Here is a 14,885-nt window from a genome sequence, read left to right on the forward strand (position 1 = left end):
ACATTAAAAACAACAGAACCAAAAAATTTAACTTTTCTACTTCTTCCTATGAAATTAGACATTTTCTACTTAAATGTAGTGAAAAGACACAATTTTTAAAAGTTAAATCCCTTCAAACACTGAGATATACAGTAAAAGACAAACAGATCAGCAGGAAAACCTTAATTCGAACCTTCAGTTTGAATGTCCTACAGAGACAGACCTTGTAGATCTGCCCAAGAGCAGGAGAACTGGTTCTCTCCAGAAGGGGTCCTTTTCAAAGCAAGGGATGACACGTGGGAATTAGGGCATGCAGACATCACAGGATGCTTCTGTTCAGGGTCTCTGATTCCAGTGCATACGGGAGATTACCCTCTTGGTGTCAGTAAGAGTTGATATTCACTTAGATATACATACATAGGACATTAAACAACAGTAGCACAGAAGTGCCTACAAATGCACAGAGTGTGACTGGACACTACTGGACTGTCACAAGATGTGTCATTTTTCTTAATAAAAGTTGGCAGTCATCACCCCCGGTTGGATTTTTTTTTTTTTTTTTTTTTTTTGCTGCATTGGGTCTTCGTTGTTGTGCACGGGCTTTTCTCTAGCTGCGGCGAGCGGGGGCTACTCTTCGTTGCGGTGCGCGGGCTTCTCGTGGTGGCTTCTCTTGTTGCGGAGCACGGGCTCTAGGCACGCAGGCTTCAGTAGTTGTGGCACGTGGGCTCAGTAGTTGTGGCTCGCAGGCTCTAGAGCGCAGGCTCACGGGCTTAGTTGCTCCGTGGCGTGTGGGATCTTCCTGGCCCAGGGCTCAAACCCGTGTCCCCTGCATAGTAGGCAGATTCTTAACCACTGTGCCACCAGGGAAGCCCTGGTTGGAATTCTTAAGTAAATATTTATTGATTAAACCTCATAATGTAACAAAAATTCATGTTACTTAGGGGACAGCGTTTCTAAACATTCTCAGCATTTTTCTGGAAATAATAAATACATTTTGTGAATTATAATAGTTTTAGAAATAATCTTAATGTAGTCCCATAAATTAAGACACATTTTCAGCAAAAACTCAGTCTATTTTAGGGATTGCTCTTCATCTGCAATAAAACTAATAGGTATAAAAAAAACAAAAAACAGCTTTGGAGAGAGGCTCTGGGAGACACTTCATTCCATTCAACACCTAGCCTCCATAATAAAGGAATGCACAATGGAATGACCACAGGGAAGGCGGTAAAGGAAAGGAATGAATTAAGGGGTGAATGGATCATAGACTTACTTTTTTGCCCAGTTACATGAGATATTCCGGCTGTGAAGGAATAGAATGAATGCATAACCAGTGATTCCAATTTTAAGCTAATAACTATGCTTACATTGTACTCTACTGGTTTTTCATGGTAAAGAAAAATAAAGAGATCAGCTAACTAGAGAGGAAGAATCCAACCCATATTGTGTAAAGGGAAAGACATTTCCCAAATATTAAGAAGAAAACTTCTTAATTCTGGGAATTTTGCTGTTTTTTGCCCCTTCATTAAGACAAAAGTGGCTAGAGATCCATTTCCCATAATTAAAGATGTAAGGGCAATGGTGTTATTTCTGTTGGTTGCTGTAACTTCTTTGGATATCAAACTCCTTTTCTTCATTTAAAATAAATGACTAGCATAGCTTCCTCCACTCCAAACTAAATAAGGCAGCAATTTTCTATTTTAGAAAATGACTAATAGAACACATATTTCATAATGTCACATGATTCAAATAATTTATTACTCAGAAGCAATTAAAACCACTTCTGCACTTAACTTGTCCTAGAATGACAACTAAAGTCCCTCTTTTTTAATTCTTCATTTATCAGACCACATTTATATGGAAGAAGAAACAAAATCTTCTCGGGTTCCATGAGGAGGGAAGAAGGCAGAATGAAATCTGACATAGTGTAAAAATATGGTGAAAGTGTAATCTTAGAAAAATTGCACAAGGAATTAGACTTCTGTCTTTTTTTTTTCTTTCTTTTTTTTTTTTGGCTGTGCTGCCCAGCTTGGGGTCTTAACCCCTTCCCCCCACCCCCAACAGGAATAGAACCTGTGCCCCCTGCAGTGGAAGCTTGGTGTCCTAACCACTGGACCACCATGGAATTCCCTACACTTCTGTCTTTCTAAGGGAAATTCTCTACTCATATTTCCCTGAACACAGATAAATGCTAGAATATGAAAAGAGAAAAAAGATTCATTGTATTAATTAAAATGTTCTTTAAAACAGTATTTCAAAATTCCACAGCACAGTAGGCAGCTTTCTAATTACCGTATTCTGAAATGCATCAGGTAAGTAGGTAGTGAAATGGATTAAGTTAGTAAAGTTGATTCTTTTGCCTGTTCTAATAAGGGCTTGCCTTCTTTTGTGATAAGTTGGCCGAGTCTCCTATATATGAAACTCTTGAACAAACTGTAAATTATATGTATCCGCTGGCCTGGAAATTTCTACCCTTGATATATTTGTTTTTGTTGCCCATTTGGGGGGCCAGAAGAGAGGATGCAGGCGAGGCAGAGTGGTGCAGTTTCCGCTCAACCCTACAAATCAGAAACAGGCTGGCATGAAGGGGAACACAACCCCAGGGCAGGGATCAGGGTGAGGTGAGTGTGAGTGAGTCAGCAAGTGCAGGGTAGGATCCTGCTTCACTTAAAATTCTGATGTTTTGTTTAGCACTGATTTCTTATTTTGTCTCAATTTTGACTTCTTACAATATTGCATTACCGAATTTTTTGGCACCCACTTACATTTTGTGCCCAAGCTGAATGCCTCCCTCGCTCACCCTAGTCCTGGCTTCTTCAAGCAGTACTGGGCTCTGCATTCAAGTAGAGCCACACTATGGAGCCACACTACAGCACAGTCTCTCCCTTTTACCCGCCTCGACTCTGACGGGCCAGGGAAGGCTTTTACAAGAGCTACGTTCTCCCTGCTTGCAAAACTGAAAATGAAGAGCACAGGAAAGTGTCTTCTTTGTCTCATAGGGAAGCTATGGGAGTGTTAGGAAGCAGTCGTCATTGATGGAACTGACACTGGGACTTTTAGCTGTTCTCTCTTCTAGTACTTATTTGTTTCTGGACAGGATCCATGATGAGTAAAAGAACTAATGCCCTGAATGTGGATTTATTAGCAGGAGAAATGAGGAGTCAGAATAACACATTCACCCAAAAAGTATGAAAAAAATCCCTCCAAAGCATGCTAAGTTAAATAAAAATGAGAGGCTTGATATACATACATTGTAAATGTGACATAATCTCTTTTAAAGCATGAAATGGGCAAGATTACATGTGATAGAGCTAAACTAACACCAAGGGTACTTTTCCATTCTTGAAGAGATCAAAATAATACTTCCAATCTCATTGCTAAACTTCTCATCAGCCTTGCTGGTATCTGTCCCCTTGTCTTTTAAAAAAAGATATGCTTACAGCCTTCAGGCAGGGGCAGATGCTGCCCCCCTTCCAAAAGAACACTGGGGCCCTGTTTCCTCTCCATTTGTGTTTGACATGAGTAGAGTGGAGAAAGGGACTAAAGTTTACTGAGTAACTCCTCTGTGTTGATGCTTTTGGAAGCATTATCTTACTTGATGCCCTGGCAGCCCTGGAAGAGAGAGTGGTTCTCACAAAGAGGATTAGGAGATGCAGGGAGGAAGATTTAGTCCTGGCAGGTGCTACAGCTAGAACCATGAAGCCCCTAGGTGTCATACTGTTTTCTCTGGAGGGATATGATAAGACTAGGTGTAATGTTACTACTCTGTCTTTCGTTTTAGCAAGTCATCTCATCATAGGATTGTTGGAAGGGTGAAATACAGGGGCTTCAGTTCTATTGTCTTCCATGGAAAGAAACTTTGAATACTGCAGAACTTTTTGGAAATTGAAAGTTAAAGCTATAGGCAATAAAATTTCTTGAAAGAAGAGAAAGTTGGGGATGTTGATCTGGTTAAACAGCTCTCAAAATTATCTGCTGACATTAGATGGGTATTGGTTTTTAGGCATTAACATGAGTATAAATCTATTTTATGCATTTCTATGCAAAGTCAATAGAAAAAAACCCTAAATATATATTTAATTCCTTAGGGTCCCAAAGCATTTTGAGGATTTAAACTGATAAACCAACCTCAAAGGGACTGATTCTTGCAACTAAAACACAGACACCTCTGGGGTGAAATGTGGCAACAGTTTGACAGGCATAGCAGTAGCTTAGGCCAGAAAGGATTTATCCAATTAAAATTATGGGATGAATTCTGGCTGGCAGAATGTAATTACCAGCCTTGGAATGGATCCAGGATCCTGAGGTTAACACCCCTCCTCTTGCCAACAACCCTCCTACCTGCCAACACTCCGAGATGGAGAAGGCTGGATCTGACACAATCGCACATAATACTGTTGTGACATCTAAGTACAATGATGATGATGTGAGAAGCATCATGAACCTGATTTTTTTTAACACTCATTATGTTACTTATTTTTATGCCACATTAGGCTAGAAACCAAATGTCCACATAAATGTTAATTTCCTCAAATCTATGTTTAAAAAGTATAATTAGAAAATAAAAAATAGATTTAAAAATTAATTTATTCTGCCAAAGTAGTTATTTAGTGATTATTTCACTTCAGGAACGAAATTGGATCAAAATGGTGACATTTAATCCTTGTTACATTAAAAAAAAAAAAGCAGGTCCTGATTTTTTGGAAGAGAAATGTATTCTCAAGGTTCACTGGCCTAAAAAAGAGGGAAATGTTTAATGCCTGGTTCCTACTCGCTGTAACTTAGAGTAAATGGGTATATGCTTTTGTCTTGGGGTGGGTCCAGATCATATTCGAAATCGCTCGCGGGCAGTATTTCTCAGAAGGGAATTTATTAAAGATGCGTTTGTGCGTAAACCGGAGAAAAGAGCCCCCTGCTGGTGTAGGATCAGTGGGGAATGACCTCATCATTAGATTCTAATGCCCTTTTAAAAAGTCACTCATTTACGAGAGAATTGTGGAGAGTTACAGGTTAAAGCAGGTGGGGCGGGAAAGCACTTCTAGAGAGAACGTTAAGCCCTCCGGGCCGCCGGCACGCGGTCGGGGCCTGTGGGGTCGGGTGGGGTCAGGTGGGGTCAGGTGGGGTCAGGGAAGGAGCTGCCGAGCCGAGCCGGCGGGCGGCGGGGCTGGAGCGCGCCCGGGCGCCCGGGAGGCGGGGCCAGCGACGGAAGCTGTGCGCCGGTCACGCGCGGCGACTCTGGTTTGGCGCCGTCCTACCCCGCCGCCCTCCGCGCCAGCAGGTGGGTCCCCCAAACCGCGGAGCAGCCAGCGTCGTCGCAGGTTCGAGGCGGGCCTGGGGCAGCGCTGCCGCCGGCCGCCCTTCGCTCCGGGGCCCGCCGCCCGCGGACGCTGATACCTCTGCTAGAGTCTCCCGGGGCCCTCAGCGAGTCCCTCGGGTTACCCTTCGGCCCACGTGGCTCTGGGCCACCCCACACCAGAACCTGGGCGGGACCGCGCAGGGGGTCCCAGCGACGGTGTCTGCCCCAGACCTCGCACTACGGCCTCCTCGGCGAGCCTCTGCCGCCCTAAAAGTGCCGGCGGTGGTGCGTGCGCAGGACACAGGTGATGTGGCAGAGCCGTTGCGAACTGCTCAGCTCCTCAGGGGCCCAGCCGGTTCCTCCGGGGGAGGCAGGTTTTAGGTCTCTCGCCGGAAGTAATCCCAAAGGTGATCGAAGTGGTGGGAGGCCTAGGATCACACTCCCTCAAACCACAAAGTGTTTGGGGTCTTGCTCGGGGTCACATTCTTAGAGGCGGAGGTAGAGAAAGACTTCCCCTTTTTACTAGCAAGACTGACTGCTTGCCAAAAGCTTGATATCGCCCCTAGTTTCAGCTTTTGCAGTGAAGGTGGATTTTTCTAACACCATCTTTGTGTGATTTAGCTGTCCACAGGGAATAAAAATGTGGAATGAGAGGATGAAACTAATCCTTTCTTTTGCACTGTTAGGGGTTGCCATAAACACCATTTGTTAAAAAGCATAATTATGTTGGGAAAGTGCCTGATGAGACAATTAAGCTACATAAACACACTGAAAACAAATGAAAGCCAGAAGACGCCCACACCCCTTGTGTAAAGCAATTTTTTGTTTACATAAAAACGAGAGATGTCTGAGCTGCTTTATTACAACAGTGTTATTAATGTCTACAAAATCCTAATGACCGTATTTTTTATGAATTTTCAATCATGAGATGATGGTCACGATATGAAAACTTGAACTAACCATGAAGCCCTGTATCCCCTCTTAGGTTAAAGTGATCAGGCCAACGAACAATCCTAGTGAACAGAAGCCAGTGGATTTATGCATGGAGAGCACTGTTAATGGCACCACAGCATGTTAGCTTAAACTTACGAGCTTAACGTGTGTCTCAGAGTTGGACATCATTCCCGGCAGTATCCCCACACGGAGAACATTATGTGGCACAAAATGACCCTCATCAAACATTTGCTGATCGAGTTCATGAGGGCCACATTCACTTTTAGCTATATTTAAAAGAGGCGGAAATAGGATGGCCTGATCTTAAAAAGGGGAATTATTTTCTTTTTGTTTTGAGATATTGAAATTTCTTTAGTTCATAGTATCATTCGGGGTATAGAAAGCTAACTAGTTGAAAATGCCATTCTAGAGTACTAAGGAGAATCAAAGCAACCACCAAAGCTTGTGTGGAATCATTCCATTTTCAACAAAATCAGTCACATTTTTGGCTGATTATTGAGTAACATATCAGAGTAGTCCATGTCAGCTTTCAGTTCAAGGTACAGAGTCCTGTGAAACAAGATTTTAAGCTGTTATAGGGACTATGGAGATCAAAGTACAAGAGAAATTTAGTCATATAGTTGTCATTTAAAGCCCCCAAATGAGCCCCTTTTGTTAGTTCATATACTGCCCATGGCATGGCCTGTAGAGACACCCTTTCTCTCTGTCAGAGTAGTTTTTGTAAGAATCAGCATATTAAGTAATCTGCCTCATTTCTCTTTTCTGCATTTCCCCAGTAATCTCATTTAACGAAAGTATCATGCCTCTTTGAAAATAGGATTAAACTGTGGAAGACAGTTCTTAAAAGGAGTAACATACTTTAATGAAGAAGTTTCACAGGACAGAATTCAGACTGAGTAACTTGATGGATACTTTATAGTGTTGTTGCTATCTTCATATGTTCATATGTGCATGACCACATATACATGGTTTCCTGGTTGAGTCAATCTGAGGATTTTATCCTTTAGGTGTTACTGAGGAATGAAATAGTGAAGTATTCATATTATGACTGCCTGGTTTCCAAAAAGCTATGGTTTTTTTAAAAAGTTTAATGAACATGAAAATATGAATGAACTGTAGAAACCAAAATGAAGGCTTATTTTTCTCCTATTCTAGAAGAAAATTACCATGTCTTCTTCCAGACTGGGGCTCCGTTTGGCTGTCTGTTTATTAAACATTTCAGAAGCCAGAAGAAAATACATTGTTGAGAATGTAGCGAAAGCGGCTCTTCTGGAAAAAAATGGTAGGAACAACAGGCAATTGAAGTGAATATGTAGTGTTTTGATAATACAGTAATTTTTGTACTCTGCTAACAATGTCTATAGAACGCTCTTCTTCTTTCTTCCTGAATTTCCCCCCTTGTTCTTGGGCTGTTACAGCTTCTGCAGGACTCCAGGATACTGAGATAGACGACTTACTCAGATGTGCACATATGCTCTTCTCCAAACGCCTGCATACAGTCCCCAGCATATTTCTTCACATTGGTGAGAGTGTCTGAAATGCACATTATTCAGGATATTGGCAGGCTCCTGAGGAGGATATATTTACATAAAGGTTTAATGTTTCCCTTATGGGCCATTTATGTGATCATTAATAGAATGAGCATAATTGTATATTATGCTTTTTATTCAGCAGGTTAAATAAAAAATAAACTTACCAAATACCAAGTCCTCTTCAAAAGCACTCCTGCCATCAAAGCCCATGCTGTCATTGCAGCATTAATATTTCTACTCCATTTTCTACGCATAAAGACTCTTAGGCAGTTGCATTTAAGTGATGTGTGTATGATTACTCTGCGATTCAATTCAGAAGACTGAAACTCAAGCCTCCTTACTCCCTGGGCCAGTATTTACTATAAGACATACTACTCTTTCTTTTTTTTTAACCCTTGTTAAAATGTTCATGTGATGACATACAGTTCTAGACATTTGTTTTTACTTTCACACATACACAGGACATAGTGTATTTACAGACTTACAATCACTTAACTTTGTTATTTGAAATCAACAGCTTTTCAGCAACAGGTGAACGCTAGGGTCACAGCCCTAAAGCATTTGAGACAGTTGATTTTAATTTCTGATTGTCATTTTTTATTTGGTTATTGCTTTTCATGAGAGAGAAGTGTTTTCCCCCAGCCCGTTGCTAACGCTGAGCACATTTAAGTCACTGTCTTGCAACTTTGAGGGAGCTGGAAATGTCTGTGAAAATTCCTGATAATTTCTAATAAGAAAGCTCCTCTGGAGTCAGTGTGCAGCTGTGCTTTTGCATTCTCTTTGCAGTAAGAGCCAGCTTGGGCCCCTCATTGTCAGATAGTACATCTAGTGGGATTGGGTGAATGTGCAGAGACATATTCCATGATTCAGTGACTGGGCAGAGACATTTGTGGAAGCCACACACTGATGGACGCCTGGGTCTCAACTCACAGTTTTTATCAGCTTATTAGTGACAGCAGCTCAAACGGAATTATAGCTATTACACTACATTACAAATACCAAACAATTTACTTCTGCTGAGGTTCATACTGACAGCTCCTCCTGCCAACAGTAATTTTTTTTCTATATGCATGCTTAAGAAATTTCAGGAGAGAGTGTTTCATTCTTTCAGCATTTGATTCAATTGAATCATATGAAACTGAGAATAAAAGCTTTTCAGAAGAAGATTTAGAAAGAAAAAATCAAATCAAATCATTTCTTCTAAAAGCTTAAATATGTTGAAAAAAATACATAAAAAGAGGTTGTATGATCGTGTTGCTACCCATCTTTCATAGTTTTAAAAATGCAGGGAAGGTAGCACTAGTTAAGAAAATGACCTGCTGTTTTACAGATACTTTAAAGGCATTTATTTTTAAGTGAGTGGAATAAAACTATATCACCTATATTTTTTCCAATTAAGCAATGTGAAAACATTTAAATGACCTAAAAGGTCTTATGGAAAGAAAGCTGAATTATAAATTTTAGACCTATACTAGGGCAGGTCTCTGTAGATGCTCATTTGGCTATGAGTGAGTGACATAAGTTTATCTTTTCATGTTATTAAAATTAATAGTGCGGGGCTGCTGTAAGCTCTGTAGTTGCTGCGGGTAACTTATTTTTCCTCTCCTCTGAAAAGATTAATTGTTAAACTGCCAGGGGACAGGGCGACAAAGATATAATGGCATAGTGAAAGCTTTAATTACCGTCTGAAAACTTTTGTCCTTCACTCTGAATTTGCTTTTGTAGGCATACGAGGAACTTTTAAGGAGCCTGAACCAGGCTTGTAAACTTCAAAAATAACTAGAGGGTTATGTGTGGTTGCCATACAAGGGTATGGCAGCTTTCTCCTTCAGGTTACACATTCAAGTGAGTCACAAGCTGCTGAAGGCTGGAAGTCATTAACATCTGAAGGCTGTTGGTGTCCTTTGAAAAGGAGATGGTGGAGTCAGAACAGTTTCTAATAGGCAGGTGCCTGTATCCCAGAAACCTCTGCTCCAGGCACTAATTGGCCTATCCTAGTTTTTCCAGATGTTAGATTTTGATTTCTGGGTTTGGAAGGAAAAATTGACAAGGCCTAGAAGATGAGATTGATAAGGAACAGAATTTAGAGTGATATGATTTGACGATTGAAAGAAGAGCTACTGTCTTAAACTGAGTTAAGAGAACTTTGGCAAGTTCAGAAGCAAGTGCCAGAAAAGTTCTCTCATAGACACCAAAGCCTCGTATCTGAGCTGAGCCATCTGCTTGTATAGGAAGCACTGTAAGAAGTGGATGTTACTGTCTACAAATTTCATGATTAGTCAGTGTCACTTCAGAGGTCACCCCCTAGAATTTTTCTCTTAAACACTTTCTATTTAATTATATCAGAAGAAATAAAGTATTAAGATTTCATCACAGAAGAAAATTCTTGCATTTATGTGTTGCTTTCTTTATAGGACAGAAACATCCTGAGGTATCAGTGCTCAACGTATTTTCTGATCAAGGGTACAACAGATCAGTCATTACAATAGCAGCTTCTGTTGCTGAGTTAGGTAAGATTTCAGTTTCTATTTTTTTACATATGTCTTTTGGTGAAGGGTCAGCTTCAGGTACACCTGAATGCCCTTTAATCACTGATTGCCTGTGTTAATCTGGATACTCCCCTCCATTACATAGGGAGTCTACCTCAAAACTGCATTTCATCATTTTTGTGAACATGTACCGCTCAAACATTTCCCATTTCCTCTTCATTAAAATGAACCTTGGGGGGTCCAATATTTAATAACATTCTTTCCTTGAAGATGATCACATATCCTTTGTGGTTAAGAAAAATATCTTCATGTTTTAACCTGTGAAGTAATAGTGTTGAAGTCAGCCTTGATTTCACTGATAAGTTGACATGGAATGAAACGTGCTAAGCAGTTGTGTTTTAGGTTGGGAGCCTGACATCTTGAGTTGGTCCACTGGGTGAAATGAAATGGGTTTCAAGTCTTCTGTTGTAAGGTTTAGTGGGACAACTTGAATTTGAAGGTTCATAATTGTTTAAACAAAAACCTGTATTATTTTAGTATTGCTTGGTAAAGGGTTTAAAATATTTTCTTTTTTAAAAAAAATTAATTAATTAATTAATTTTTGGTTGCGTTGGGTCCTGGTTGCTGTGCGTGCATTTTCTCTAGTTGCTGAGAGCGGGGGCTACTCTTTGTTGTGGTGTGTGGGCTTCTCATTGTGGTGGCTTCTCTTGTTGGGGAGCACCGGCTCTAGGTGTGCGGGCTTCAGTAGTTGTGGCTCGTGGGCTCTAGAGCACAGGCTCAGTAGCTGTGGCTCACGGGCTTAGTTGCTCCACGGCATGTAGGATCTTCCCGGACCAGGCCTCAAACCTGTGTCCGCTGCATTGGCAGGCGGATTCTTTACCACTGCGCCACCAGGGAAGTCCTAAAATATTTTCAAATAAACTTGACTTCAACTTAGCAGATTTTTCAAAAGGTATATTTGTTTGGAAAACAAAGAGCTGATAGATAGTTCCCAGCAGATGTAGGACCGATTACCTTCCTTATTGTTTAGCTCTCTTGCCAAATGGTCATACTGCACTGCAAATAAAAACTCATGGTAATAACATAACACTCTGATGTGTCTATAATATGTATTTAGATAGAATAATTTAATGAAAAATCTAATTATAAGAGCAGAACTAAAATACGCTTTTAAAAATTTATGTTTGTGTGTATATTTTATTATAAATTCATAAAATATTCTGAAAATAACAAGGAATTTTATCAGATTAATCTGATAAAATTGAAAAAATTTAAAGTAACCAATTGTAAAAAAAAATACAATACAAAGTTTCTTAAGACTGATAAACTTTGTATACTTCCTCCACTTTGGGGAGTAAGGAGTTAGAAGAAATGTGAAACTTTGTTACACTTGGGAGGTGGGGAGAGGGGAAATGTTGGGTCTTTCATTTTTCTTTATTTTGGATGGATAAACAATCTTCTCTACATATTACAGAAAAACAGCTGGTGGGACAGTAATAAATATAGCTACTTCTTTAGATGAGATTGAAAGTTTAATGATTTTTTTTTTTTTTTTTAAGGCAATTCCGTTCTGGCTGCCTGCCTGGAGGCCTTCCAGTCAATTGATATGGAGGTTCAAGAGGGGATCCATCCTTGCCTGGGAGCAGTGGACCTGATTCCCATTTACCCTCTCTCTGGTGTTGGAGTGGAAGAGTGTGGAGCTGTGGCCAGAAGTAAGAGAAAGTTTGGGGTAGTGTGTTATTCCTTAATGGAAACCATTTTTACAAGTCAGAACAGGTTGTGACAATATAATCACTCCTCAGTTCCCTGGGAAAAGTCAACCTTGAAGAATTGTATCAACAGTAAGCTTCCATGGGTTGCAGTGGCACACTGTGTCGCTGTGACTCATCCTTCCACTTTCTACCCCATGACGCTGTGGAACACTAAATGCTGTAGGATGCAGCAAATCAACCATTGTGACCCTTACAAATTCACGATAGACCATGAGGAGACAGCAGTAGTCTCTAATGAGTTCTTTAGACTCTTCAGGGCAGGACGATGGTGTGTTTCACCCATCTGTGTCCTATTTTCTTGAGCAGGAGTAATGATGAGGTTGAAAACCCACTTAAATGTTAACTCCTACCCCTTTTTCCTCTGATTATTTTTTCTTTTTTCCTTGTGCACAACGCTCTTTAAGGTTTTCTTTAGAACTGAACTGTCACATGCTTGATTTCAGCCCCATGGGCAAGTTTAATTTGGAAAATTTGAGCTATGTCACTTGAGGTGTTTTTGAATTAAGCAAATTGGGAGAAAAGAAAGACCTTTTGCCTGGACTGTCTAGCTAGTTAATTATGAGATGCAGAGACTTTAACCTTTGGGGAAAAGTCCACCTTAGGATGATTGCAAACTTCTCTGTATGACCTCAGAAATCCTCTGTGGTGGTGCCTCACTTTTAGGTAATAGGGAAATGTCTAACATTTGGGATGTAGATTTGGACTCTAGCTGAGCTCCATCAAGCGCTAGAAATATGAAATGAGACTTGTTTCCAAAGGTGTATCTCATTCCATGTGTTGCATTTTAACATGACCTGACAATCGATGGATTATTTCCCAGAGAAATCATGGCCCAAAATTTGCTTTACTTTTCATCTAAGAAAGAGTTAAAATTCAGCATGGGGGAAAATGCATTTCACACAAAAATGAAGAGTTCAGAATTGTCCAGACCAGAATAATGATTTTAATGTCTTCAAAAAAATTATGTTCAATTACATTAAATCTCAAATTAGCTAGTACATGAAGTTCTTCATTACATCAGGACTAGTCCACCCCAGATGTTTGGCCAGAGTAGGAGACAGTTGACAACAGGAGGGTCTGGACACAGTATTTCTCCCTTCCTTTGCCCTTTTGCTTCATTGGCAGCTACTGTACCTCATGATTTAAAGATGGACATTTCTAATTAAATGAGAGCTCAGCTGCATTCTTGAACTAATTTATAACATTCGATTTGAAATGTAATAGCTTCAATCTTCATCTGATTAAAACCAGTCATATACTGTACATGGTTACTATTTTGATGCTCCAACATGCAGTTTTTATTTTTACATTCTCCTTTCTACACAGCTGTTTGTCTAATATCATCCAATTTTTTTTGGTTTGTGTTTTTTTTGTTTTTTTGGTAACAGCATGCTCAGGCATTCGTATGAGGCAGAAGTATTCGTGTTCTAGGATCTCACTGTTTTCAGAACAGTGACAGGATGTTTTTCACTAGGGTAACCCCTTGTCAGGGAAACCATGTTAAAATAATAATTTAACTAACTTTCTTTGGGAGGAAGGGCAATGGAGAACATTCCAATGACATAGAAGATAGTTGATATTGACATGTGTAATTCATGTATGTTTTATATGCAAAAATTCTGGATAATATATATTTTAGAGCTTTTTTAAAAAAAAATTTATTTATTTATTTTTGGCTGTGTTGGGTCTTCGTTTCTGTGTGAGGGCTTTCTCTAGTTGTGGCGAGCGGGGGCCACTCCTCATCGCGGTGCGCGGGCTTCTCACTGTCGCAGCCTCTCTTGTTGCGGAGCGCAAGCTCCAGACGCGCAGGCTCAGTAGTTGTGGCTCACGGGCCCAGTTGATCTGCGTCATGTGGGATCTTCCCAGACCAGGGCTAGAACCTGTGTCCCCTGCATTGGCAGGCAGATTCTTAACCACTGCGCCACCAGGGAAACTCTATTTTAGAGCTTTTTGATAGCAGCTGGAAGCTTGCTTATTCCTTAAGGAAGGGATTCTTAAAGTGAGGTCCAAAGTTCATGTTCAGGGGACTTATAAATAATGTCAAAATCACTTGTAAGTTTTTATGATGTGCATTTGTATATACATACATAGATACACACACTCATAATTTTGCATATAATTTTAGTTTAAGAACTTCTAGAATAAAGGGCACAGCAATGCAGAGTCCTAGAGGTGGAAGCAGCCTGGGCTTAAGGACCTGAAAGGACTGCAGTGTTGCTGGCTGAAACTTAGAGATGGGGTGGGGTGGGAAGGTTAAGAAATGAAGCTCCAGAGGTAATCAGAGGCAAGGTCATGAAGTCTTATATGCCAGGTTAAGGAGTTCACACTTTATCCTAAACGCAGTGGAAACTGTTGGAAGAGTTTTAAGAAAGAAAGTCTATGATTGGCTTTGAACATTAGAAAGATAACTTTGTGTGTACGATAGAGAATGGACAATGAGCAGGTAGATCAGTCTGGAAAGGTGATGGTGGCCTAAGATAATAGAGAATGGAGAGAATGGGGAGACTCCATAGGAGGTTGGGATATGAGCAGTGGTATGAAAGTGTCTTCACTTACAGATGCTGCCATGTAAAAAAAGGTGACACATAGATCTAGTCTATATTTATTTAAAGCTTATAATTTAAAAAAATGTTTTGGACTTTGGTTTTCATTTTCTATAAAACCACATTTGATCTATTAGGCTCCATTTCATTTTTATCTGTATTATGTCTCTAAAATTTTTCTCCTCCTCCCTTTTTCCCTTCTCCATTCCATCCTTCTCTCTCTCCCTTCTTTCCTCCTTCCGTTCCTCTCTTTGCTTCTTTTTGTTGTTATCAGAATGATACATGAACATGGTTAAAAGTCAAATCTACAGGGTTTGTTC

At 40.3% G+C, this 14,885-nt stretch overlaps 1 protein-coding gene across 4 annotated transcripts in view; it reads left to right on the top strand.

The window, feature by feature from the left end:
- The first annotated feature begins 5,189 nt into the window (after nucleotides 1-5,189).
- FTCDNL1 (formiminotransferase cyclodeaminase N-terminal like) overlaps nucleotides 5,190-14,885 on the top strand; it is a 64,100-nt gene continuing 54,404 nt past the window's right edge. For 3 of the 4 annotated variants that reach the window (XM_060016356.1, XM_060016353.1, XM_060016357.1), the window contains exons 1-5: nucleotides 5,190-5,257; nucleotides 7,385-7,511; nucleotides 7,648-7,752; nucleotides 10,176-10,271; nucleotides 11,810-11,962. In XM_060016356.1, the coding sequence (XP_059872339.1) occupies nucleotides 7,397-7,511; nucleotides 7,648-7,752; nucleotides 10,176-10,271; nucleotides 11,810-11,962 (469 nt within the window). In that variant the 5' untranslated portion in view covers nucleotides 5,190-5,257; nucleotides 7,385-7,396. The remainder of the gene's footprint in view (nucleotides 5,258-7,384; nucleotides 7,512-7,647; nucleotides 7,753-10,175; nucleotides 10,272-11,809; nucleotides 11,963-14,885) is intronic. The other variant, XM_060016354.1, reaches the window with a different exon arrangement.

This window comes from Delphinus delphis, chromosome 7 (assembly GCF_949987515.2).
Source record: "Delphinus delphis chromosome 7, mDelDel1.2, whole genome shotgun sequence".
Taxonomy (NCBI): Eukaryota; Metazoa; Chordata; class Mammalia; order Artiodactyla; family Delphinidae; genus Delphinus; species Delphinus delphis.